The sequence below is a fragment of the Hemitrygon akajei genome, unplaced genomic scaffold (genome assembly GCF_048418815.1).
Source record: "Hemitrygon akajei unplaced genomic scaffold, sHemAka1.3 Scf000033, whole genome shotgun sequence".
Taxonomy (NCBI): Eukaryota; Metazoa; Chordata; class Chondrichthyes; order Myliobatiformes; family Dasyatidae; genus Hemitrygon; species Hemitrygon akajei.
The window spans coordinates 7765751-7789247 of NW_027331919.1; the positions used below are offsets into that span (position 1 = coordinate 7765751).

Here is a 23497-nt window from a genome sequence, read left to right on the forward strand (position 1 = left end):
ACTTCACTTTCCAGAATATCTGGCTCTGGATCGACGAGGAAGTCACTGCAGGTGTCTTTGCTATTGGGATATTTCCTGTACAATTCTTCTATGTACTCCTGCCATTTCTTTTTGATGTCTTTGCTTCTATATAGTTCTTCCATTTTTTTGTCTTTCCCTATACTCATTCTGGCATGAAATGTTCCTTTAATTTCTGTAATCTTCTTGAACAGATTTCTTTTTTTTTCTAATGTTGGCTTCTTCAGCTTCTTGGCATCGCTCCTTTAAGTAAGTTTCCGTATCTTTCCTCTTCTTGAACTTTGTGTACAGTTGGTGGTATTTGTTGCAATCTCTATTGGCCTTCACTTCTATTCACAGCTCAGCCTCCGCAGAAAGCCGATTTGCTTTCCCGGCCTCCTTTGTGTTTGCAATACTTTTTGTTGGCACCTCTTGTATAATGATCTTTATTTCTGTCCATAGTTCTTCCGGCGTTCTGTCCACCGAGTTTAATCCATGAATCTGTTCTTCACCTCCATGTCATGTTCTTGAGGGATGCGATCAACATCAAACTTCTGGTCCGTTGGTTTTCCTGATGGTCTTCAGTTTCATTCTGAATATTGCAGCAAGGAGCTCCTGGTCTGAGATTGTCAGAGACCAGAGGGACTGATGAGTTCACTCACTGCGGCGACACGGGGCTGTGAAGGGGTGTTTGCCACGCTGTCCTTCAGCAGTCAGGGTACTGAGTGCAGGAGTTGGGAGCTCCTGGTCTGAGATTGTCAGAGACCAGAGGGACTGATGAGTTCACTCGATGCGGCGACACGGGGCTGTGAAGGGGTGTTTGCCACGCTGTCCTTCAGCAGTCAGGGTACTGAGTGCAGGAGTTGGGAGCTCCTGGTCTGAGATTGTCAGAGACCAGAGGGACTGATGAATTCACTCGATGCGGCGACACGGGGCTGTGAAGGGCTGTTTGCCACGCTGTCCTTCAACAGTCAGGGTAATGAGTGCAGGAGTTGGGAGCTCCTGGTCTGAGAGTGTCAAGAGACCAGAAGGACTGGTGAGTTCACTCGATGCGGCGACACGGGGCTGTGAAGGGGTGTTTGTTACGCTGTCCTTCAGCAGTCAGGGTACTGAGTGCAGGAGTTGGGAGCTCCTGGTCTGAGATTGTCAGAGACCAGAGGGACTGATGAGTTCACTCACTGCGGCGACACGGGGCTGTGAAGGGGTGTTTGCCACGCTGTCCTTCAGCAGTCAGGGTACTGAGTGTAGGAGTTGGGACACTATTTTCTTTGAGATAACATGAGCCCAGTAAGTCCCCTGATTTAACCCTAGTCTTGTCACAGGACAATTTACAAGCTGCCCGCCTGCACGTCTTCAGACTGGGGTGAAAGCGGATCACCCGGAGGAAACCCATGTGATCACGGTGAGAAGCTGCAAACTCTCAAAAACTTTCAAAAGTTGAAACCGGGTAGTTCCAACTGTAAAGAGTTGTGTTAACCACTATGGAGTCTTTGTAAATGTCGTTGGCGAGACTGTGTTTGCAGGACAAAGTATAGTTCTAGCTACTATGTTTGAAAAGGCTTGATTAAAGTGGAAATAGTGCAGGGAAGATTTGCGAGTGTGTTGTCAGGGCCAGAAGGCCTCAGTGCTGGGGAGAGGATGCCACTCTATGTCTTTACTCCCTGGAATGTAGGAAACTGAGCAGCGACCTTACAGAAGTGTTTTAAATTATGAAGGGCAGTGAAGCCTCGCTATCCCGTCACTCAGAGCTCTCTCTCCCATTCCCTTATTCGTGATCCATCTTATCCTCAGCGGGCGGCAATTTCGCAATTTCCCACAACCTCACCACCCCATTCCCCGTTCCGCCAGTATTGAGTGAATCACTGGCCAACTCTCCCAGTCCCGTCACTCCTGATCCCCGCAGCTCCCTGTGCCCTCGCTCCGACCTTTTTGCCGTCCACCTCATCCTGGGTGGCGGCCATTTTGTGCTTGGTACAGTTGCCGCCCGACCATCCAACGTCGTCGAATACGTAGCACTCTAAAGCTCATTATCCGCTCACTCCTCTTGCCGTTCATTCAATCCTAACCATCCTCAACCATCCCTCCTCGCCATCCTCAACCATCCCTCCTCACCATCCTCAACAATCCCTCCTTACCATCTTCAACCATTCCTCCTCACCATCCTCAACCATCCCTCCTCACCATCCTCAACAATCCCTCCTCACCATCCTCAACAATCCCTCCTCACCATCCTCAACCATCCCTCCTCACCATCCTCAACCATCCCTCCTCACCATCCTCAACCATCCCCCCTTACCATCCTCAACCATCCCTCCTCACCAGCCTCAACAATCCATCCTCACCATCCTCAACCATCCCTCCTCCCCATCCTCACTTTCACCTCGCTCTCCTCTCTCCCGGAAGTCAATCTAAACTTCTGCCGGAGATATTTTCCGACACGAACTGTAAAACCAACATCTACTATGAGTGATGTGCACCCCAGTCCCCATGGTGTTTGCACTCCTCAGTGTGTCGGTCCCTCCAGGCCCATTTGTAATCTGTCCATCATCCGCTCCCTCAGCAAACTTCGAGACCAACGCAATAGGCGACTTTTAAAAGGGAGAATTTCCACGAATGTGTCTGACAAGATGTGGATCAACAACCGTTCCTTGTGAATTGATGTCAACCGTGGACCACAGGTTTCTTGTGGCGACAGCTGCGCGAATGGGATATTAATAATTTTTTAATATTACCAATGTCAAAAACTCTCCAGAATCGCGAAGCTCTCGGAAAATATATGACTGAAGACCTTCAGAAATCCTGTGGGGGCAAATTGTCGAACGTGTTTGTTTGAGTTCAGCAGAAAGGCGACTCCCTGCACCTGGACAGGTGAGGGATGTTTCAGCTGAAACTCGTCCTGAGCTGGGAAGCCTCGTTCTCACACAGGGTGGAGCTCAGAACCTTCCAGAACCCGAGATGGATCAAATCCTCGGACTGGGATTCGCTGAATTAAACAAAGAACCTCCGCCCCATTGGTTGTGATGGAACTGCAAGGAGGGAAATTGTTTGACCTACGCGGAAGTTCACACAGAACCTACCTGCGTCCGCGAGAGACGGTTAACGCTGCCTTTGATATTCCTGTCTGTGGTTCCTCTATTTGCCCCCAGTTCCGTCTCCCCCCGCTGTCGGACATACCCCGTTCCGCAGAGGGTGCGCGCACCAGAACTGCGGCCATGTACGCTTATTCCAGCTCAATCGGACCAGTGTATCTGTAATGCCCGACAGACACTGTATAAACAAATAGCCTCGGAGGTAGCAGCTTAGACTGAAATCTCTGTACATGGTGAGCACGCCGCTCACCCGGGACCACACTGAACTCCGTCCGGTTTCAACATCGCAGTAAGTGTTGTCTCCGATTCCTCAGAACCAGGGAGCGTTCACAGCGGGGTTCGGACCGGGAGGGAATTCAATGGCAGGAAGGAGCTCTGAAATGTTCAAGTTAACGAATTAATTACTGACCAAACGGATTAGGAGAAGCGACGTCATTACCTTCAATCAAAACATTGTCCTATTGGTTTCTACTGAGTCAGTACTGTAGAACTTTTCACACCGACAGTGATATCCGAAATGTCCCACGGGGCAGGGCTCCGTCTCTGATCTCTCTCTCTCTCTCTCTCTCTCTCTCTCTCTCTCCTCTCTCTCTCTCTCTCTCTCTGTGATCTCACTCTGTCTCTCTCTCTCTCTCTCTGTCTCTCACACACACACGCACATTCACCCACACACACACACACACACACACACACATACACACGCACACACACACACTCACACACTCACACACACACACACACACACACTGACACACACACACTCACACACACACACACTCACACACACACACACACTCACACACACACACACACACACACACACACACACTGACACACACACACACTAAAACTAACTACTCAAAACAACAGATAAAACGTGAGATTTTACTGTTTGGATTGTCTCAGTTAAGAATGTGGCAGATCGGCTAATTCCATTATTTATATTTTCATAGAAAGAAAGATATTAAAGCCACAGATGATTAGGTGTTGAGATGAATTAGAATACTGGAAACTCACAAAGTCTGATAACAATTGTGACAAGTCGGCATTCAGATTGCTGACACGGGGGAACTTTCTCTCCTCTGTCACCGAGTTTTATTGATATCCCCCTGGAACAGTAAGATTTGACTACAATATTCAGCCTGCTTTGCTGGCAGTTGAAGGGAGGGGAGGAATGTTGAACCGGTTGGATTTGTTTTCAGCTGAAACGCCGCTCCCTTATCCGAGGAATGTCTGCGTGTCGGAATCCGTCCTGCGGACGGGCAGCAACTTGCACACAGAAAGTCGCGCTGTGAGTCTCACAGAACAGCAGCACCGGCTCCTCGCCCGATTCTCTGCTATGAAGCTGGAAGAAAACGACATGAAAATATATCCGCACGAAGACTGAATATTCTTAGTGAATTAAGGTGAGAATAATTCAGCTTCTGATATTTGTTTCCGATCTTTATTTCAAATCGATCCATGATCTGTGTTTTGCATCGGTGATTATTAACTCATTCGCTCCATTTTAATCCCTTCCGGCGGCGATATGATTTGTGATCCTACACTTTCTTGTCAGCATTACTGAGATTTTCCACAGCTTATGCCACGATTAAAAACTGATCTGAAACCAAGGATTCCGATTTCAAAGCAAGCGTGTCAAAACTCTGTTTGGACAACACGTTTCCCGTTTCCAAAGCTTGTCATTTCAGATGAATGCATGTTATATTTTCCTTTGAGACTGTGTTTATTGTGGGTGCTTCCAACTGATCCGCTCGACATCCTGTAGAAGCAAAGATTTTGATTCTGTTCAAGGCCACGGAACACAGTAAACAGCGTGGGTGGAGGCGGTGGTGGGAAAAGGGGAGGGGGGGCAGGTTACAGAAAGAGACAGGCGGCAGGCGGTATTTCGGAGCGAAAGCCATGATTTTATTGTACGGGGCAGAAGGCTGGATGGGCTGAGTGGCCGATTTCTGCGTGGTATATTGACAGTAAAGATCTGAGTCCAGATAGTAAATGGCGAACTCCAGAGTTACTGTAACATTGTTTACTGTAGTACAGGGAGGAAGAGAGCGCGTTGGGCCGTAGAAGGGGTCGGGCCACCGGGAGCGATCCTCAACGGTACGGGAAGTGGTGGCCGGGTTGAGGACCGACAACCCGGGACCCCCCTGTTTGAGGGGAAGGACAGGGAGAGTAAACCTTCGGGGGACGACCAGCGCAGTGGGCTGGTAGTGGCGGGCGTCCCGGGAGAGGAGGGGCCACTGGTAGCGTGTGCTATAACTGTGGGAAAGAGGGGCATTTCCGGCGGGAACGTGAACAGTCGGGGGTGTGCTACAGCTGTGGGGAAGGGGCACACTTTCGGAGGGATTGTGAGAAGCGAGACGTCCCGAGGTGGGCAAGCCCCTGGGCGAATAAGAACGGAGAGGAGTCAGAAACTTAGGAGAGACTCTGTGAGGGAACGGACTGGAGTCTCTGGAGGAACACGTTCCCAGAAATCTGCAAGGGGACCACCGAAAGCCCAAGCCTTTATTCCGGCTGGGCTGGTGGGGCCCCGTTCCAGCGTGGGCCTACCGATAGAGGGAGTTTACGCAAAAGCCATCCTCGACACAGGATGTCAGGTTACGTTATTGCACCGACCGTTCTACAACAAATATCTAAAGCACTTGTCAGTAACCCCATTTGAGGCACTGGAGATTTGGGATGTGAGTGAGGGTGATAATCCGTATTCCTGTCAGTGAGATTGGAATTTTCGGAGGGTGATGTGTGAGTGTCTGAAGCCATTGAGACGCTGGTGTTTGTTTGTCCAGACCCAGCGGAAAGAGGTGTCGCTCTGCCCTTCTGGTGGGGACTAACTCCCCTCTGGTGCGACGGCTCCTGGGAGCCGGTAAGGAGAAGGCGCTGGAGACCCTCTCGGTACACCCAGTGTTTCAAGCGGTGTTTCGAGCTGGATCCTGAGTGCAAACGAGTGTCGGTGTGGTGTACGCAAGGGTGGTCTAAAGTGATACGACCAGGGGAGGTGGCACTAGTGATGCGGACCCCCAGATTCCCCGGAGTGCCGTCGGGCGAAGCCCTGTTAGTTGGCGCCCAAGAAGATCTCGAGGGGGAGACACGATTTCCGGCGGGGGTGCTGGTGAGGCCCGAAGTGCAGAGGCCAGCGGTGGTACCTGCGAGGCGGATGGCCGTGAGTGTCAGGAACACTACGGCAGGAGAAATCACCTTTAAGAGAGGGATCCTGCTGGCGCATTTGTTCCCGGTGACGGTAATGTCTAGCGCCCCTGTGACGGCTACTAAGGGGGAAGGATTGGAAAACAGAGGAAAGCTGACCGCTGAGGCCTTTAACTTTGGGGATTATCCTGTGTCACCGGAGCAGAAACGCAGGCTGGTGGAGAAGATGTTGAAGCTGGAAGATGTTTTTTCTCTTGGCGAATTTGATGTGGGTTGCTCCAAGAGCACTCGCCATATCATCCGAGTGACTGAGGACACCCCGTTCAGAGAGAGGTCACGGCGACTGGCCCCAGCAGATGTGGAAGACGAGCAGCAACACTTGTGCAAGTTGAAAGAAACTGGAATCATCACTGAGTCCCGAAGCCCCTATGCGTCCCCAATAGTAGTGGCCCGGAAGAAGATGAGAAGGGTACGCATGTGTGCGGACTCTCGGACTTTGAACAGGCGAACTGTCGCTGACCAGTATATCAAATATGGGATATTAATTGCCCAGCAATAAAATCTAAAATTTGGCAATGCCAATCCACCTTCCTTTTTTTAACTTCTGTAAATGTCTTTTACCAAACCTAGAATTTTTATTCTGCCGGATATATATGAAGAAATTTTTCAATGAACATTGTCAAAAAAAGATTTCGGAATAAAAATTGGTACCGCTTGAAATATATGTAAGAACATAGGTGAAAAAATCACCTTAATACCATTAATCCGACTTATCAATGATAAAGACAATGGTGAACATTTAGTAAACAAATATTTAATGTGATCAATTAAGGGTAAAAAATTAACCTTAAATAAATCCTTTTTTTGTAATTTTAATCCCTAAGCATATAAAATAAACAGTAACTAATTTAAAATGCAAATTTCTGTAAATTGGAACCTGCCTATTTAGGGGGAACAATTCACTCTTCTTAAAATTCAGTTTATACCCGGAAGAATTACTAAACTGAGCCAACAATGATATAACTGCAGTAATGGATTTCTCAGGATCAAAAATGTATAAGAACAAGTTGTCTGCATATTATGATAACTTACGGATATCCATCCCGCGAGTAATGCCAAAAATGTTAGGTGATTCTCTAATAGCAATTGCCAAAGGTTCCAGCTCAATATCAAATAATAATGGACTAAGCGGACAACCTTGCCTGGTAACCCGAAATAAGCAAAAAAAGTGAGGTGCCGGAGACAATTTTCCACAATATGGACCAGTCACACACAGAATATCTACAGAGTTCTACAAAGACTGATCATGAGTCACCATGGCATTGTGCATGGAAAGTTGTGTTCAACAATACTTTTTTAAAGATTTTTGAAGATGATTGTCAATGCGAGTGGGGGAGTGAGTATTGTACATTGGCAAGCTGCCTCATGACAGCTTGGTCTGGAAGATAACGTCCCATGCGGTACAGAGACAGAGCTAGTTGGGTTCAAAAGTTGCCTTGAAGCGAGCAAGCAAAGAGTGGTGGATGAAGGTTTCTCCTCAGAGTGGAAGAGGGTAACTAGTGGTGTACCGCGAGGCTACAGGTTGGGACATTTGATATTCGTTTTTTGATAGCAATGATTACAATGCAAGTGCACAAGGCTTGACCAGAAATTTCGCCGATGACAGACAATTAGTAGATGGTACTCACGGTGAATATTATCGTCGCTTATAGGGGATCTAAATGGGGAGAGGATGGTAAATAGATTCCAAAACCAACCCGAGCAGCAACGGTTTCATGCAGAGGCTGGTGATTATGTGGCGGGAACTGCCAGAGGAAGCGGATGAGGCAGACACAATCGTATAATTCCAGAAGCAGTTGGGATGTGAAGATGGAAGGAAGAGGCCAGGAGGAAAACGTCTCGATGGGCTGAAGGGTCCGTATTTGTGCTCTGTTGCTCTGTGCCTCTATCGGAAGAATGCTCTAGGTATCACTGGACAGACTTACAAACATGGTTTGGGAGTTGATGCGAACTGCGGCTCTGATACAGAGAATGGCTGTACTGTCACATTTGCAAAGTAATCCAACTCTCTCTGACTCACTGTCTGCTTGTTGTGTGTAATTCAGGGCATCACCAGCAGGCTGGGCTGTCCTGCACTGGGATCAGAGTGTAAACAAGACGACGACAATCAACAACCGTCAGTCAGAATCAGAATGGCTACAGGTATGTTCACCTGGATCTTTATAACTAAACCTGCCCTGTTGGTGCACAATAGTTCAGATGAAGAAGCTTACACAGGCGCTAACAGGGCAGAGAAAAAGTTTAATCAAGCAGTGTCATTGATCCCACTGGTAAAATGACTTTGTATAATCGATCGGTCCAACAGTTCCAGCGCAGGGACCTGACACCAGTAATGGTCGAATGACTCCGCTCACCAGGCAAAGCTTCACCTGAGTGAAAGGAGCCGGAGACCCTCAATCAGCAGGTTGAGAGTGAAACACGAACAGGAATGTGACAGCGGTGCTGTTTGTTATGTAAAAGTCTACGTTCAGGGTTTTTTTGCACATCAGGGCCTGTTTAGAGGTGAAAGACATCTTCAACATTCATTTATAAAATTCAGAGACAGGTGACAAGAGCATTTCTGGGATTTCAGAGATTGTGCGATAATACAACACTTCAGGTTTTGTCAGGGCAGCTCTCAACTCCCCCCTCGCTGCGCAAAGTAGATGAGGGGAGTTTTCCGAACTCAGTTTTCTGTAGCCGAGCCGAGAACATTGCTAGCCTTGGAAATGGCTGAGGATCAGGAGACACTTCATTTGTGGTCTGCATCGGTCTGTCACTGTCTGGTATGGAGGGGCAACTACACAGGACCGAGAGAAGCTGCCGGAAGTTGTAAATATTCAGGGAGCGGTGTCTCAGAAAGGCAGCGTCCATTATTAAGGACGTCCAGCACCCAGGGCATGCCCTTTTCTCACTGTTACCATCAGGGAGGAGGTACAGAAGCCTGAATGCACACACTCAGTGATTCAGGAACAGATTCGTCCTCTCTGCCATCCCATTCCTAAATGGACATTGAATCTTTGGACACTAGTTCATTTATTTTAAAAATATACAGTCATTCTGTTTTTGCACGTTTCTTTAATTTATTCAATACACGTAATTGGTTTACTTTATGTATTATTATTATTGTTATTATTATTATTATTATTATTATTATTATTATTATTATTATTATTATTATTATCATCATCATCTTTCTCATTTTTATTCATTATTATTTTTTTCCCGCTAGATTACGTACTGTATTGAAATAATGCTGCTAAGTTAACACATTTCATGTCACATGCCGGTGATAATAAACCTGATTCTGATTCTGTTTTACGTGTGCAAGTTTACCCTTCATGCTCCCGTGATCCGGGGCAAACTGTCTCAGCCGAACCAGATAACAAACAACCCCATCCGGTAACGGACTTGTCAATATCCTCGACACTTCTTCAAGCTGAATCACGTCCATCCTGTAGATTAGCAACTGTAAAGCTCTCTCAGCGAGCCTTTTAGCTGCTAGAAATGTACGCAAGACTCTCCCTTTGTCAATGACTTGTATAGCTGCTACATGACGATTATTATCCAGGAGACGGGATGGGACCCAGGGGACCAGGCATCATGGGCTTCAAGGTTATGTTCAGTCTGTAACCCAGGGGACTGGACGTTGTCCGTCTCAAGGCAGTGGTCAGTCTTTGACCCGGGGGACAAGACAGTGTGTGACAAAGCAACCGGAGAACGTTCGATCTGGAGGATCGGACCCCGAGTAATCCAGTGGCTTGTCTGTGAGTGATACAGGTGACTGACAGTTTGTGATCCAGGGAGATTTATGTTTGTGGGAGATAATCCCAGTGATAATTCCCGGTATCACCTGATGCCGATCCATTAATAACCGCTGATTATTGGTGTGTTCAGCTAATGCGTAGTCGGTGATCAGTATTACTGTGTTTATCCATTTCTTTTTCTGGGAGTGGATGTGTCCACTCACTGGCTTATCGGGATGGTGACCTAACATGAAGGGTGGTTTACATTCACCAGCACAGTCCCTCTCCAAATCCGGTCAGCCGGAGTCCCGGCTCCATTGCAGACACCCGTTGTGAATCCTTGTTCGAGCATAAATCACTCTAAACCTGCAATTCATCATTTACTGCAGGTGGGAAATTAAATCCGGTACAGAAAGTACACAAGAGGCTCTTACCAGGCAGCTCATCGAGGGAAGATGATCGGGACACGGGAAGCAAGGTTCCAAAGCAGGGTCAGATTGAGAGCAATGTCCCAATGGAATGCGATCCGGCCGCAGAGGAGGAGGAGCAAATTCAGCCCAGAGACAGTGACGTCAGAGACACCGAGCAGGACCCTGGAACCGCTACAAGTGAGGCGACTGCCTGTCAGCCCAGAGACAGTGACGTCAGAGACACTGAGCAGGGCCCTGGAACCAGCACAACTGAGGCGACTGCCTGTCAGCTCGGAAACTCATCAAACACGGAATTGTCAAGTGCCCAACAGGGAGCGGGTGAGTGAAGCATGAGGGTGATGTGTTCGCAGAATGACGTGGGAAGTGGGTAAATGTGATTCCTTGTTGGAGGGTTGGTCAGAGAGGGGAAAGTGTGGGCGTGGTGCATGCGGTGTAGTGTGGCACCGGTTACCGCACTACAGGAAATGTCCTACCTGCTCTGAGGATTTCCAGGGTGTGTATCGGAGGAAATGCAGCTCTCCGGATAAGAGAGTATTTCCAGGATATGAGTTATGGGAAATGTATTCGACAGGATAGAGAGAGTATCTCTGGGAAGCGACTATCATTGACAGTCCCAACATCTATTGCCCATTTTAAACTGAAATCGGTGAGTGGGTGGGACCGTGGGAGAGACAGGTTTCTGGTGAATGGGTTCCTTCTGGGAACGTCTAGCACAGCGCATTGATGGGTCGGTTTTTTAAGGCCAGTGTTGGAGATTAGGGCAAAATACGTGTTTCCAGCTGAAAGCAGGTAAACATTGAGGTTCAAGAGATGACTGGTTTGTTGAGTTTGGTGAAGCAGTGGAGACAAGCGATATTTGAGTTTGTGACTACATTCCCATTTTATATTCGCAGAGCCAGAGTTTACAATCTCCGACCTCCTGGCAGAGGGGGGCGAGTATCGACTGTACCAACTGACAAAGTTCTACAGGGAGAGACTGAAACATGCAATTGAAGAGAAAGTAGAACGACTCGGTTGGATGTTGACAAAGGAGGGACATTTCAGTAGAGAAGAAAATGAGGTGAGTGTATTTAGAGTATTGTCACTGAACTTCTGGTATCAAAGGGAATAGTGATCAATATTAATCTCCTGTACTTGCTAGGAGTTCTACCTGGCATTAAAGACTTTGATCTCTGAATTGTCTTCAGTAGATCTGTTTCAGCTGTTCAGGTGGGGAGCACTGGGAACTGCAGATTCAGAGTCACCTTCTCCTCTCACACCTGCTGTATTTATCAGTGTACCGGACCTCAGTCAGACCTTTGTCTTCAGTAGATCTGTTTCAGCTGTTCAGGTGGGGAGCACTGGGAACTGCAGATTCAGAGTCACCTTCTCCTCTCACACCTGCTGTATTTATCAGTGTACCGGACCTCAGTCAGACCTTTGTCTTCAGTAGATCTGTTTCAGCTGTTCAGGTGGGGAGCACTGGGAACTGCAGATTCAGAGTCACCTTCTCCTCTCACACATGCTGTATTTATCAGTGTACCGGACCTCATTCAGACCTTTGTCTTCAGTAGATCTGTTTCAGCTGTTCAGGTGGAGAGCACTGGGAACTGCAGATTCAGAGTCACCTTCTCCTCTCACACCTGCTGTATTTATCAGTGTACCAGACCTCAGTAAGACCTTTGACAAGGTTCCGCACGGAAGGTTAGTTAGGAAGGTTCAATTGTTAGGTATTAATATTGAAGTAGTAAAATGGATTCTACAGTGGCTGGATGGGAGATGCCAGAGAGTAGTGGTGGATAACTACTGTCATGTTGGAGGCCGGTGCCTAGTGGTGTGCCTCAGGGACCTGTCCTGGGTCCAATGTTGTTTGTCATATCCATTAATGATCCGGATGATGGGCTGGCACATTGGATTACTAAGTATGCAGAGGATACTAAGATAGGTGGCGCTGTGGATAATGAGGTAGGTTTTCAAATCTTACAGAGAGATTTAGGCCAGTTAGAAGAGTGGGCTGAAAGATAGCAAATGGAGTTTAATGCTGATAAGTATTAGGAGCTACATTTTGGTAGGACTAATCAAAATAGGACATGTACGGTAAATGGTAGGGCATTGAGGAATGCAGTATAACAGAGTGATCTTGGAATAATAGTGCATAGTTCCCTGATGGTGGAATCTCATGTGGATAGGTTGATGAAGAAAGCTTTTGGTATGCTGGCCTTTAAAAATCAGAGCATTGAGTATAGAAGTTGGGAAGTAAAGTTAAGATTGTGCAAGGCATTGGTAAACCCAAATTTGGAGTATTGTGTACAGTTCTGGTCACCGAATTATTGGAAAGATGTCAACAAAATACAGAGAGTACAGAGGAGATTTACCAGAATGTCACTTGGGTCTCAGCACCTAAGTACAGAGAAAGGTTGAACAAGTTAATTCTTTATTCTTTAGAGCGTTGAAGTTTGAGTGGGGAACTTGATAGAGGCATTTAAAATTATGAAGGGTTAGATAGATTTGACGTGCATAGGCTTTTTTCCATTGAGAGTAGGGGAGATTCAAACAAGAGGACATGAGTTGAGAGTTGGGGGCAAAAGTTTAGGGGTAACACGAGGGGGAACGTCTTTACTCAGAGAGTGGTAACTGTGTGGAATAAGCTTACAGTAGAAGTGGCAAAGACAGGTTCAATATTGTCATTTAAAAATGGATATGTATATGGACAGGAAAGGAATGGAGGGTTATGGGCTGAGTGCAGGTAGGTGGGACTAGGTGAGAGTAAGCGCTCGGCACGGACTGTGTTACTGTGCTGTAATAGTCATATCGTTGTATGACATAAGTGCAAGGGCTGCATATCTGGACTGTTGAACAGGCATTCAGTCTAAAATTAATTTTTCATCTTATCAGGACCGTCGGACAAATTCACCTCAGCTCATTAATCCAGGATGAATATTAAACTGTGAGATTCGCCATGTCTGTCCATCTATTCCACAATAAATTAATTGTTTGCTTTTATAGAAAGTCACTGAACTGACAGAGAAGGGAAACCGGACAGAGAGTTCCAGACTCTTCCTCAGTTTGGTGAATGGCAAAGGCTCCCTTGTCCGGAGGGCGATGTGGGAATCCTTTGTGATGTGGAGGACTGAGTTACCGAAGTTGGACAGGATACTGAGGGAGATACAGGAGCTCGGTATGTTAAAAACACGCACTCAACACAAAGGCACATTGAACTAAATAGTTGTGATTATTTTAGTTCTGTTTTCATGAACTCTTTTTTTGATTTAAACAGGTCCTTACCCAGAGGAATACATAAACATCGCACAAGGGTTGTCTCAGTTACCCACTGAACTGACAGGTGAGTGATGAAATGCTCTGTTCAAATGTTAGACTGTGACTTGGCGGAATCTGGGAACGAAAATCCACCATCAATCATTCGGCGATCTCTGGTTTCAGGTTACAACCCAGATCATCTCTCGTTGCAGCCTGAACATTGTAAAGTGTATTTTTCCAGCTGTTCCTGCTGTTAATGTATTAATCCAGTCCTTGTGTCTGCTGAACCCTCCACTCCGGGTCCTAACGCTCTGGGTATCCCCACACACCCCAGACAGGCTCCTGATACACTGTATGACCCAGTCCAGGTGACCTTTCTCTCTTCAGACCTTTCAGATTCCGAAGCACCTTCTCCTTCGCAATAGCAGCTGCACTCAATTCTGTCCGCTGATGCTCTTTACAATTTGGAATTCTGCTAGTGACTTCCACAGAGTATGTCTGACATTTCCTTTTGCACCCGTTACTAAATCTACAACTTCATTTTCCAGCGGTTCGATATCAACCCTCTACTTTTTTTACTCTTTATATATCTGGGAAAGAACAAAAGAAACACTTTGTTATCCTCTCTTATGCTATTGACCATACCCTCGCATTTCCTGCACATTCACGTATCTCTTGGAGCATCTATGACATAGTTGCCTCCAACACGACCCAGGCTGTAAATTCCAGGCACACACAACCTTGTGAAAAATCTGCCCACATGTACTCTAAATTTACCCCATTTCACCTTTACCAAATGCCCTCTGGTATGAGCCATCAATCCTAAGTTGAAAGCAAAATACAGGCTCTGGACCCAAAATCTTATCTCTCAATCTTATAAACATCAGGCAGATCTCTATTCAAACTCCAGAATAAACAATCCAAGTTTCTCAAAGCTCTACTTGCCTCACATGGCACCGAATCCAAGCAACATCCTGGTGAACCTGTTCTGCACCCTCTCCAATCATCCCCAGTGCTGGACAAGCAGAAGTGAACACAATACTCTAGATGCACCATAAAACCATCAGACTTAGGAAGATAATTAAGCCATTCAGCTCAGTGAATTTGCTCCGCAATTCCTCTCAACCCCATTATCCTGCCTTCTCTAAATGTTGACGCTCTTCCTGTTTTGATGCCATTGGTGTTTGCAGTGGACACCTGTTACTCCCCAGAGTGCAGTTTTGCCAAAATGCACAGGGTCCTGCTCTCCATATTTCCACACCAGGTCAGCAATAACACCGTGTGTTAATGATGCAAACAATGTTTAAAGATAGTGAAATTATGTAACAGCACTGCAGTCAGGATTGCAATAGGATATCCGGGGAATGTTCACCTTCATCAGTAATTAGTGTCAGAATATGATGATTGGACATTTTTCTGAGACAATCATCGCTGTTAGTTCCTGTGTCTGTGAACAGAAATTTACTTTCTGTTCTAATATCCTTGGAAGCATTGAATTAATTCATGTAATCTCAAACACTGAATATTGGAATGTAGTAATAAAGTTCTTTGTCAGTTGAGCTAGTTAACATTTTGAATATGTTTTTGTTCCCATGAAGATGTTCAACAGAAACACATGGAAACTCTGCGGGCACAAACTGAAACACTGAGAGTGAACACGATCCTGATGAGGGAGAAGGTGAAGGTTTTCCAGCTGGATGATCGATACACAAAGCTCACGGTCATTTCTACTCTTCGAGATCGGAGACTGGTGGAACACGAGCTGCTGGCAAGAGGCAGAGACCACGAGGGTTATAGAGAGAAACATTTCCGTGGAGCGTTAGAAAAAATACAGACTGCACAGCTATTCCACAGCAGTTTTTCCCGGAGTAAATCCAAATCTGGGAGTTCTGCAGCAGTAGCCGGAGTGCCAGGAATCGGGAAAACAACAATGTTACAAAAGATTGTTTATGACTGGGCCGTGGGGAAAATATTCCGACAATTCCAGTTTGTCTTCAGTTTCAAATTCCGGGATTTAAACTCTATTAACTGCAGGATAAACCTGAGGGAACTGATTCTGGATCAGTATCCTTACTTTGGGAATATCCTGAGAGAGGTCTGGAAGAACCCAGAGGGATTGCTGTTTATATTCGATGGTTTGGATGAATTCAAGCACAGAATCGATTTTGCAGATAGTCGGAGAGATACAGAACCCAAGCACCAGTGCCCAGATCCCGAGAGGTGGTGTGAAGTGTCTGACATAGTGTACAGTTTAATCCAGGGCAAGCTGCTCCCAGGGTGTTCAGTGTTGGTGACCACCCGCCCCACTGTGTTACATTTATTGAAAGAGGCGAAGATCGGTGTCTGGGCTGAAATCCTGGGATTGGTTGGTGAGGAACGGAAGGAATATTTCATCCGGTATTTTGAAGATCAGACTGTGGCAGCAGCTGTTTTCAAACACGTGCAGGAGAACGAGATCCTGTACACCATGAGCTACAACCCCTCCTACTGCTTGATCCTCGCTCTGGCACTGGGCCCCTTCTTCACACAAAGAGTCAGGGACCCGCTCAGAGTTCCCAAGACCATCACTCAACTGTACTCCTACTATATTTACAATATCCTGAAAAATCACGGCCGTGAGATTGAGATACCCCGTGATGTGTTACTCAGGGTTGGTCAGATGGCCTACAGAGGAGTGTCAGAGAAGAAGATTGTGTTTGCAGACGGAGATTTGATCAAGTTCAATCTGCAGCCTTCCCGGTTCCTGTCCGGGTTCCTGATAGAGATTTTGGAGAGAGAGGATTCTGCCCACAGCGTGGTGTACACATTCCCACACCTCACCATCCAAGAGTTTGTAGCTGCAGTCGCACAATTCCTGACTGTACATCCCGAGGATATCCTGAAATTCCTCAATGAAGCCCACAAGGCAAAAGATGGGCGATTTGAGGTATTTCTCCGTTTTGTTGCGGGTCTCTCCAACCCAATGACAGCTCGGGGCCTGGAGGAGTTTCTGGGTCTATTTCCTCATCAAACAACCTGCCGGGTGATTGACTGGGTGAAGGAGGAGGTTAAACGCCAGAGTAGAAACACGGGTGACACTGGTAGAAGGAGACTCCTGAACACATTGCACTACCTGTTTGAGTCTCAGAATCGTGGACTGGCTCAGGACGCACTGGGATCTCTGAAAACACTTTCATTCAGTGGAATGACACTGACCCCTATTGACTGCGCAGTCCTGTCTCATGCCATCGGACTCTGTGATACAATAAAATATCTCAACCTGGAGTACTGCCACATTCAGTGTGAAGGAATCCAGCGGCTGGGACCTGGGCTGCACAAGTGCCAGGAGTTGAGGTAACTTGACTTATCTCTCACTCAGAACTGTGACACTGTTCTATTGTGCTGTTGCAAAGTAAACGGATTTGGGTAAAACTGCAGTAAATCAGATTGAGATGTATTGTGGCAAATGCCACCCCCTTCATCCTGTGCGACCACTCTTCCCCATCCCCCCTTTTCCTGTTGGATTTCTCAGCCATTACCCTTCCTATTCTCAGATTTCTCTTCCACACCCAAGTTCCTGCTGTGGGATCTCTCTACCCTATCCACTTCCTCCTGTGGGATCTCCCTTCCCCATCCCCCCTACTCCTGTGGGATCTCTTTTCCCTTACCCAATTCCACCTGCATGATCGCTTTTCTCATTCCCTCCCTCCTGTGGGATCTCTCTTCCCGATCTCCTTCCTCCTGTGGTACCTCTCTTCCTGATTCAGCTTCGTACTGCTAGATATCTATTCCCCATCCCCCTTCCTCCTGTGGGATCTCTTTTCCCCATCCCCTTCCTCCTGTCGGATCACTTTCCCTATCCCCCTTACTGTGGGATCTCTCTTCCACATGCTCATCCTCCTGAGAGATCTCTCATCCCCATCCCCTTCCTCCTCTGGGATCTCGATAACCCATCCCCTTCCTCGTGTGGGATCTCGCTTCCCCATCCCCCTTCCTCCTGTGGGATATCTCTCCCCCATCCCCTTCCTCGTGTGGAATCTCCTTTACCCATCCCCCTCCCTCCCAAGCGAACATTTTTCCCCATCCCCCATCCTCCTATAGGATCTCTCTTCCCCATCCCCCTTCCACCTGTAGGAACTCTTTTCCCCATCCCCCTTCCTCCTGTGGATCTCTCTTCCCCATCCCCCTTCCTCCTGTAGGAACTATTTTCCCCATCCGTTTCCGCCTGTGGGATCTCTCTTCCCCATCCCCTTCCTCGTGAAGGATCTCCTTCACCCATCCCCCTTCCTCCCAAGCGATCATTTTTCCCCATCCACCTTCCTCCTGTAGGATCTCTCTTCCTCATCCCCTTCCTCCTGTGGGATCTCTCTTCCCTATCCCCTTCCTCCCGTGGGATCTCTCTTCCCCATCCCCTTCCTCCTGAGCGAACTCTCTTCCCATTCAATTTCTCCCGTAGGATCTCTCTTTTCTATCCCCCTTCGACCTGAGGGAACTCAGTTCCCCATCCCACTTCCTCCTGTGGGAACTGTCTTCCCCATCCCCCTTCCTTTTGTGGGAGTTCTCTTCCCCAGCCCCTTCCTCCTGTGGGATCTCTCTTCCCCATCCCCTTCCTCGTGAAGGATCTCCTTTACCAATCCCTGTTCCTCCCAAGCGATCATTTTTCCCCATCCACCTTCCTCCTGCAGGATCTCACTTTCCCATCCCCGTTCCTCCTGTAGGAACTCTATTCCCCATCCCCTTCCGCCTGTTGGATCTCTCTTCTCCATCACCTTCCTCCTGTGGGATCTCTCTTCCCTATCCACTTCTTCCCGTGGGATCTCTCTTCCCCATCCGCCTTCCTCCTGTGGGATCTCTCCTTCCCGTTCCATTTCTCCCGTAGGATCTCTCTTTTCTATCCCCCTTCGACCTGAGGGAACTCAGTTCCCCATCCCACTTCCTCCTGTGGGAACTGTCTTCCCCATCCCCCTTCCTTCTGTGGGATTTCTCTTCCCCATCCCCTTCCTCGTGAGGGATCTCCTTTACCCATCCCCCTTCATCCCAAGCGATCATTTTCCCACATCCACCTTCCTCCTGTAGGAACTCTTTTCCCCATCCCCTTCCACCTGTGGGATCTCTCTTCCCTATTCCTTTCCTCCCGTGGGATCTCTCTTCCCCATCCCCTTCCACCTGTAGGAAATCTTTTCCCCATCCCCTTCCGCCTGTTGGATCTCTCTTCTCCATCACCTTCCTCCTGTGGGATCTCTCTTCCCTATCCACTTCCTCCCGTGGGATCTCTCTTCCCATTCCCTCTTCCTCCTGTCGGATCTCCATTCACCATCCGCCTTCCTCCTGTGGGATCTCTCCTTCCCGTTCCATTTCTCCCGTAGGATCTCTCTTTTCTATCCCCCTTCGACCTGAGGGAACTCAGTTCCCCATCCCTCTTCCTCCTGTGGGAACTGTCTTCCCCATCCCCCTTCCTTCTGTGGGATTTCTCTTCCCCATCCCCTTCCTCGTGAGGGATCTCCTTTACCCATCCCCCTTCCTCCTGTGGTATCTCTCTTCCCCATCCCCTTCCTCGTGAAGGATCTCCTTTACACATCCCCCTTCCTCCCAAGCGATCATTTTCCCCCATCCACCTTCCTCCTGTATGAACTCTTTTCCCCATCCCCTTCCACCTGTGGGATGTCTCTTCCCTATTCCCTTCCTCCCGTGGGATCTCTCTTCCCCATCCCCTTCCACCTGTAGGAACTCTTTTCCCCATCCCCTTCCGCCTGTGGGATCTCACTTCCCTATTCCCTTCCTCCCTTGGGATCTCTCTTCCCCATCCCCTTCCTCCTGAGGGATCGATCTTCCAATTCCCTCTTCCTCCTGTTGGATCTCCATTCACCATCCGCCTTCCTCCTGTGGGATCTCTCCTTCCCATTCCATTTCTCCCGCAGGATCACTCTTTCCTATCCCCTTCCTCGAGTGGGATCTCTCGTCCCAAATCCCCCAACTCCTGTGGAATCTCTTCTCCCCATCCCACTTCTTCATGTGGGATCTCATTTCCGCATCCCCTCCCTCCTGTGGGATGTTTCTTCCCCATCCCCCTTCCTGTTGTGGGATCCGTCTTCCCAGTCCCCCTTCCTCCTATGGGATCTCATTTCCACATCCCCCTTCCTCCTGCAGGATCTCTCTTTCCTATCCCCCTTCTACCTGTGGGAACTCTCTTCCCAATCCCGCCATAACTGTGGTATCTCTTTTCCCCATCCAAATTTCCTACTGCGGGATCACTTTTCCACATCACGCTTCCTCCTGTGGGATCTCTCTTCCCCATCCCCCTTCCTCCTGTGGGATCTCTTTTCCCCATCCCCTTCCTCCTGTCGGATTACTTTCCCTATCCCCCTTACTGTGGAATCTCTCTTCCACATGCCCATCCTCCTGAGGGATCTCTCATCCCCATCCCCTTCCTCCTCTGGGATCTCGATAACCCATCCCCTTCCTCGTGTGGGATCTCGCTTCCTCATCCCCCTTCCTCCTGTGGGATATCTCTTCCCCATCCCCTTCCTCGTGTGGAATCTCCTTTACCCATCCCCCTCCTTCCCAAGCGATCATTTTTCCCCATCCCCCATCCTCCTTTAGGATCTCTCTTCCCCATCCCCCTTCCACCTGTAGGAACTCTTTTCCCCATCCCCCTTCCTCCTGTGGGTCTCTCTTCCCCATCCCCCTTCCTCCTGTAGGAACTATTTTCCCCCTCCGTTTCCGCCTGTGGGATCTCTCTTCCCCATCCCCTTCCTCGTGAAGGATCTCCTTCACCCATCCCCCTTCCTCCCAAGCGATCATTTTTCCCCATCCCCTTCCTCCTGTAGGAACTCTTTTCCCCATCCCCTTCCTCCTGTGGGATCTCTCTTCCCCATCCCTTTCCTCCTGTGGGATCTCTCTTCCCTATCCCCTTCCTCCCGTGGGATCTCTCTTCCCCATCCCCTTCCTCCTGAGCGATCTCTCTTCCCATTCAATTTCTCCCGTAGGATCTCTCTTTTCTATCCTCCTTCGACCTGAGGGAACTCAATTCCCCATCCCACTTCCTCCTGTGGGAACTGTCTTCCCCATCCCCCTTCCTTTTGTGGGATTTCTCTTCCCCAGCCCTTTCCTCTTGTGGGATCTCTCTTCCCCATCGCCTTCCTCCTATGGGACCTCTTCCCCAATCCCCCTTCCTCCTGTGGGATCTCCCTTCCCCATCCGCCTTCCTCCTGTGAGATCTCTCCTTCCCCATCCCCTTCCTCGTGAAGGATCTCCTTTACCAATCCCTCTTCCTCCCAAGCGATCATATTTCCCCATCCACCTTCCTCCTGTAGGATCTCACTTCCCCATCCCCGTTCCTCCGGTAGGAACTCTTTTCCCCATCCCCTTCCTCCTGTGGGATCTCTCTTCCCCATCCCTTTCCTCCTGTTGGATCTCTCTTCTCCATCACCTTCCTCCTGTGAGATCTCTCCTTCCCCATCCCCTTCCTCGTGAAGGATCTCCTTTACCAATCCCTCTTCCTCCCAAGCGATCATATTTCCCCATCTACCTTCCTCCTGTAGGATCTCACTTCCCCATCCCCGTTCCTCCTGTAGGAACTCTTTTCCCCATCCCCTTCCTCCTAAGGGATCTCTCTTCCCTATCCACTTCCTCCCGTGGGATCTCTCCTCCCCATCCCCTTCCTCCTGAGGGATCTCTCTTCCCATTCCCTCTTCCTCCTGTCGGATCTCAATTCACCATCCGCCTTCCTCCTGTGGGATCACTCCTTCCCGTTCCATTTCTCCCGTAGGATCTCTCTTTTCTATCCCCCTTCGACCTGAGGGAACTCAGTTCCCCATCCCACTTCACTTTTCTTGCCAATGGTGAATGAGACGGAATATGTGGGGTTCACAGGGTCACAGCAACAGACTAAATTATTGACATTGGGTGAATACCCTGGAGCTGGGCAGTGAGAGACTTTGACAGTGATGGGAAATCCAATCAGTGATTTACGGAAGGGTTTAATGTTTCCTGAAATATCCGCGTGAAAGAAATTCCCTCAGACCCTCGGTTTGTATCACTTTCTTCATCAAGTTGTCTGTTTGTGTTTAGACTTGGCGAGAATGAACTGGGAGATTCAGGAGTGAAACTGGTGTTTTCGGCTCTGGGGAACCCGGAGTGTAAAATACAGAAACTGTGGTAAGTACCAGACTGTGGGAGATTGTGTTTACAGTCACTGGGTGTCTGACACTGAACATTAATGTGATCAGTAATAGTGTTACTGATGATCACTGGGGATCTGTACCGTCTCCTGTCTCTCTGTGTCCTTCACCCTCACTCTCCCTCATCTCCAGGCTGAACAATGTCGGTCTAACAGATTCTGGGACCGAGGATTTCGCCTCTGCTCTCAGTACAAACCGATCACTGACGGAGCTGGACCTGAGTGATAATAAACTGCGAGATTCAAGAATGAAATTGGTGTCTGCGGCTCTCAGGAACCCAGAGTGTAAAATACAGAAACTGGTGTAAGTACCAGACTGTGGGAGATTGTGTTTATAGTCACTGAGTGTCTGACACTGAACATTAATGTAATCAATAATTGCGTTACTGATAAACACTGGGGATCTGTACCGTCTTCTGTCTCTCTGTATCCTTCACCCTCACTCTCTCTCATCTCCAGGATGAGTGGTGTCTGTCTCACAGATTCTGGGGCAGAGGATCTCGCTTCCTCTCTCAGTACAAACCCAACACTGACGGAGCTGGACCTGAGTTATAATAAATTAGGAGATTCAGGAGTGAAACTGTTGGTTGCGGCTCTCAGGAACCCGGAGTGTAAAATACAGAAACTGGAGTAAGTACCAGACTGTGGGAGAGTGTGTTTACAGTCACTGGGTGTCTGACACTGAACATTAATGTGATCAGTAATTGTGTTACTGATAAACACAGGGGATTTGTAACATCTCCTATCTCTCTGTTTCCTTCACCTCACTCTCTCTCATTTCCAGGCTGAAATGTGTCGGTCTCACAGATTCTGGGGCCGCGGATCTCGCCTCCGCTCTCAGTACAAAACCATCACTGACGGAGCTGAACCTGAGTTATAATGAACTGGGAGATTCAGGAGTGAAACTGGTGTCTGGGGCTCTGAGGAACCCGGAGTGTAAAATGCAGAAACTGTGGTAAGTACCAGACTGTGGGAGATTGTGTTTACAATCACTGGGTGTCTGATACTGAACAATAATGAGATCAGTAATTGTGTTACTGATAAACACTGAGGATCTGTACCGTCTCCTGTCTCTCTGTACCCTTCACCCTCACTCTCTCTCATCTACAGGCTGGAGAGTGTCGGTCTCACAGATTCTGGGGCCGAGGATCTTGTCTCCGCTCTCAGTACAAACAAATCACTGACGGAGCTGGACCTGAGATCAAATTCGCTGACAGACCGATCTGTCCCCGCTCTCCGCCGCCTCATACTGACACTCCCGAGTCTGGAGCGGATCGGGTGAGTGTTTGGGTTAATATCCAATGTGATAAAATGTCAGCGGATCCGCGGGTTTTCTGGTGATATTTGTCTGTGAGTGTTGTTGAAACATTAACCCCGGTCCCCTGTTACTGACACTGTTGTGTAATCTGTTTATTTCATCTTTATTCTCCCATCTGTTTCAGGCTGGTGGGGAATCGGTTCACTGAGACCGGGGAGAAGGAACTGAGACCTCTACAGGGAGTCAGATCCGGACTGACTGTGGAACTGTGAACATCTGAATGTGTGAACATCCCCGTCCGCGTGATGGAGCCGATTCCCCGCCCGCGCCTTTAACGACCCCCTCCCCTTTAACACCCCCTCCCCTTTAAATCCCCCTCCCCTTTAACTCCCCCTCCC

General features: G+C 48.3%; 1 protein-coding gene across 2 annotated transcripts; it reads left to right on the forward strand.

Moving 5' to 3' along the window:
- The first annotated feature begins 2844 nt into the window (after positions 1-2844).
- On the forward strand, positions 2845-23492 carry LOC140719866 (NACHT, LRR and PYD domains-containing protein 3-like). Of its 2 annotated transcripts, XM_073034791.1 has the most exons (14): positions 2845-3375; positions 4289-4492; positions 8336-8432; positions 10405-10764; positions 11340-11506; positions 13432-13603; positions 13703-13768; positions 15282-17016; positions 21733-21819; positions 21975-22145; positions 22301-22471; positions 22626-22796; positions 22952-23119; positions 23284-23492. In XM_073034791.1, exons 3-14 carry the CDS (start codon positions 8423-8425, stop codon positions 23369-23371), a joined length of 3366 nt encoding a protein of 1121 aa, XP_072890892.1. In that variant the 5' UTR covers positions 2845-3375; positions 4289-4492; positions 8336-8422; the 3' UTR covers positions 23372-23492. The 2 variants fall into 2 exon arrangements, with proteins under 2 accessions (XP_072890892.1, XP_072890893.1); XM_073034792.1 differs by lacking the exon at positions 2845-3375 and having other exon boundaries at positions 4111-4492.
- The last annotated feature ends 5 nt before the right edge of the window (positions 23493-23497 follow it).

Bases quoted from the DNA above. Each gene is read 5' to 3' on its own strand.
- LOC140719866 (XM_073034791.1), top strand. The intron at 13,769-15,281 runs GTGAGTGATGAA...GTTCCCATGAAG, and splicing joins GTTACCCACTGAACTGACAG to ATGTTCAACAGAAACACATG. The intron at 17,017-21,732 runs GTAACTTGACTT...GTTTGTGTTTAG, and splicing joins CACAAGTGCCAGGAGTTGAG to ACTTGGCGAGAATGAACTGG.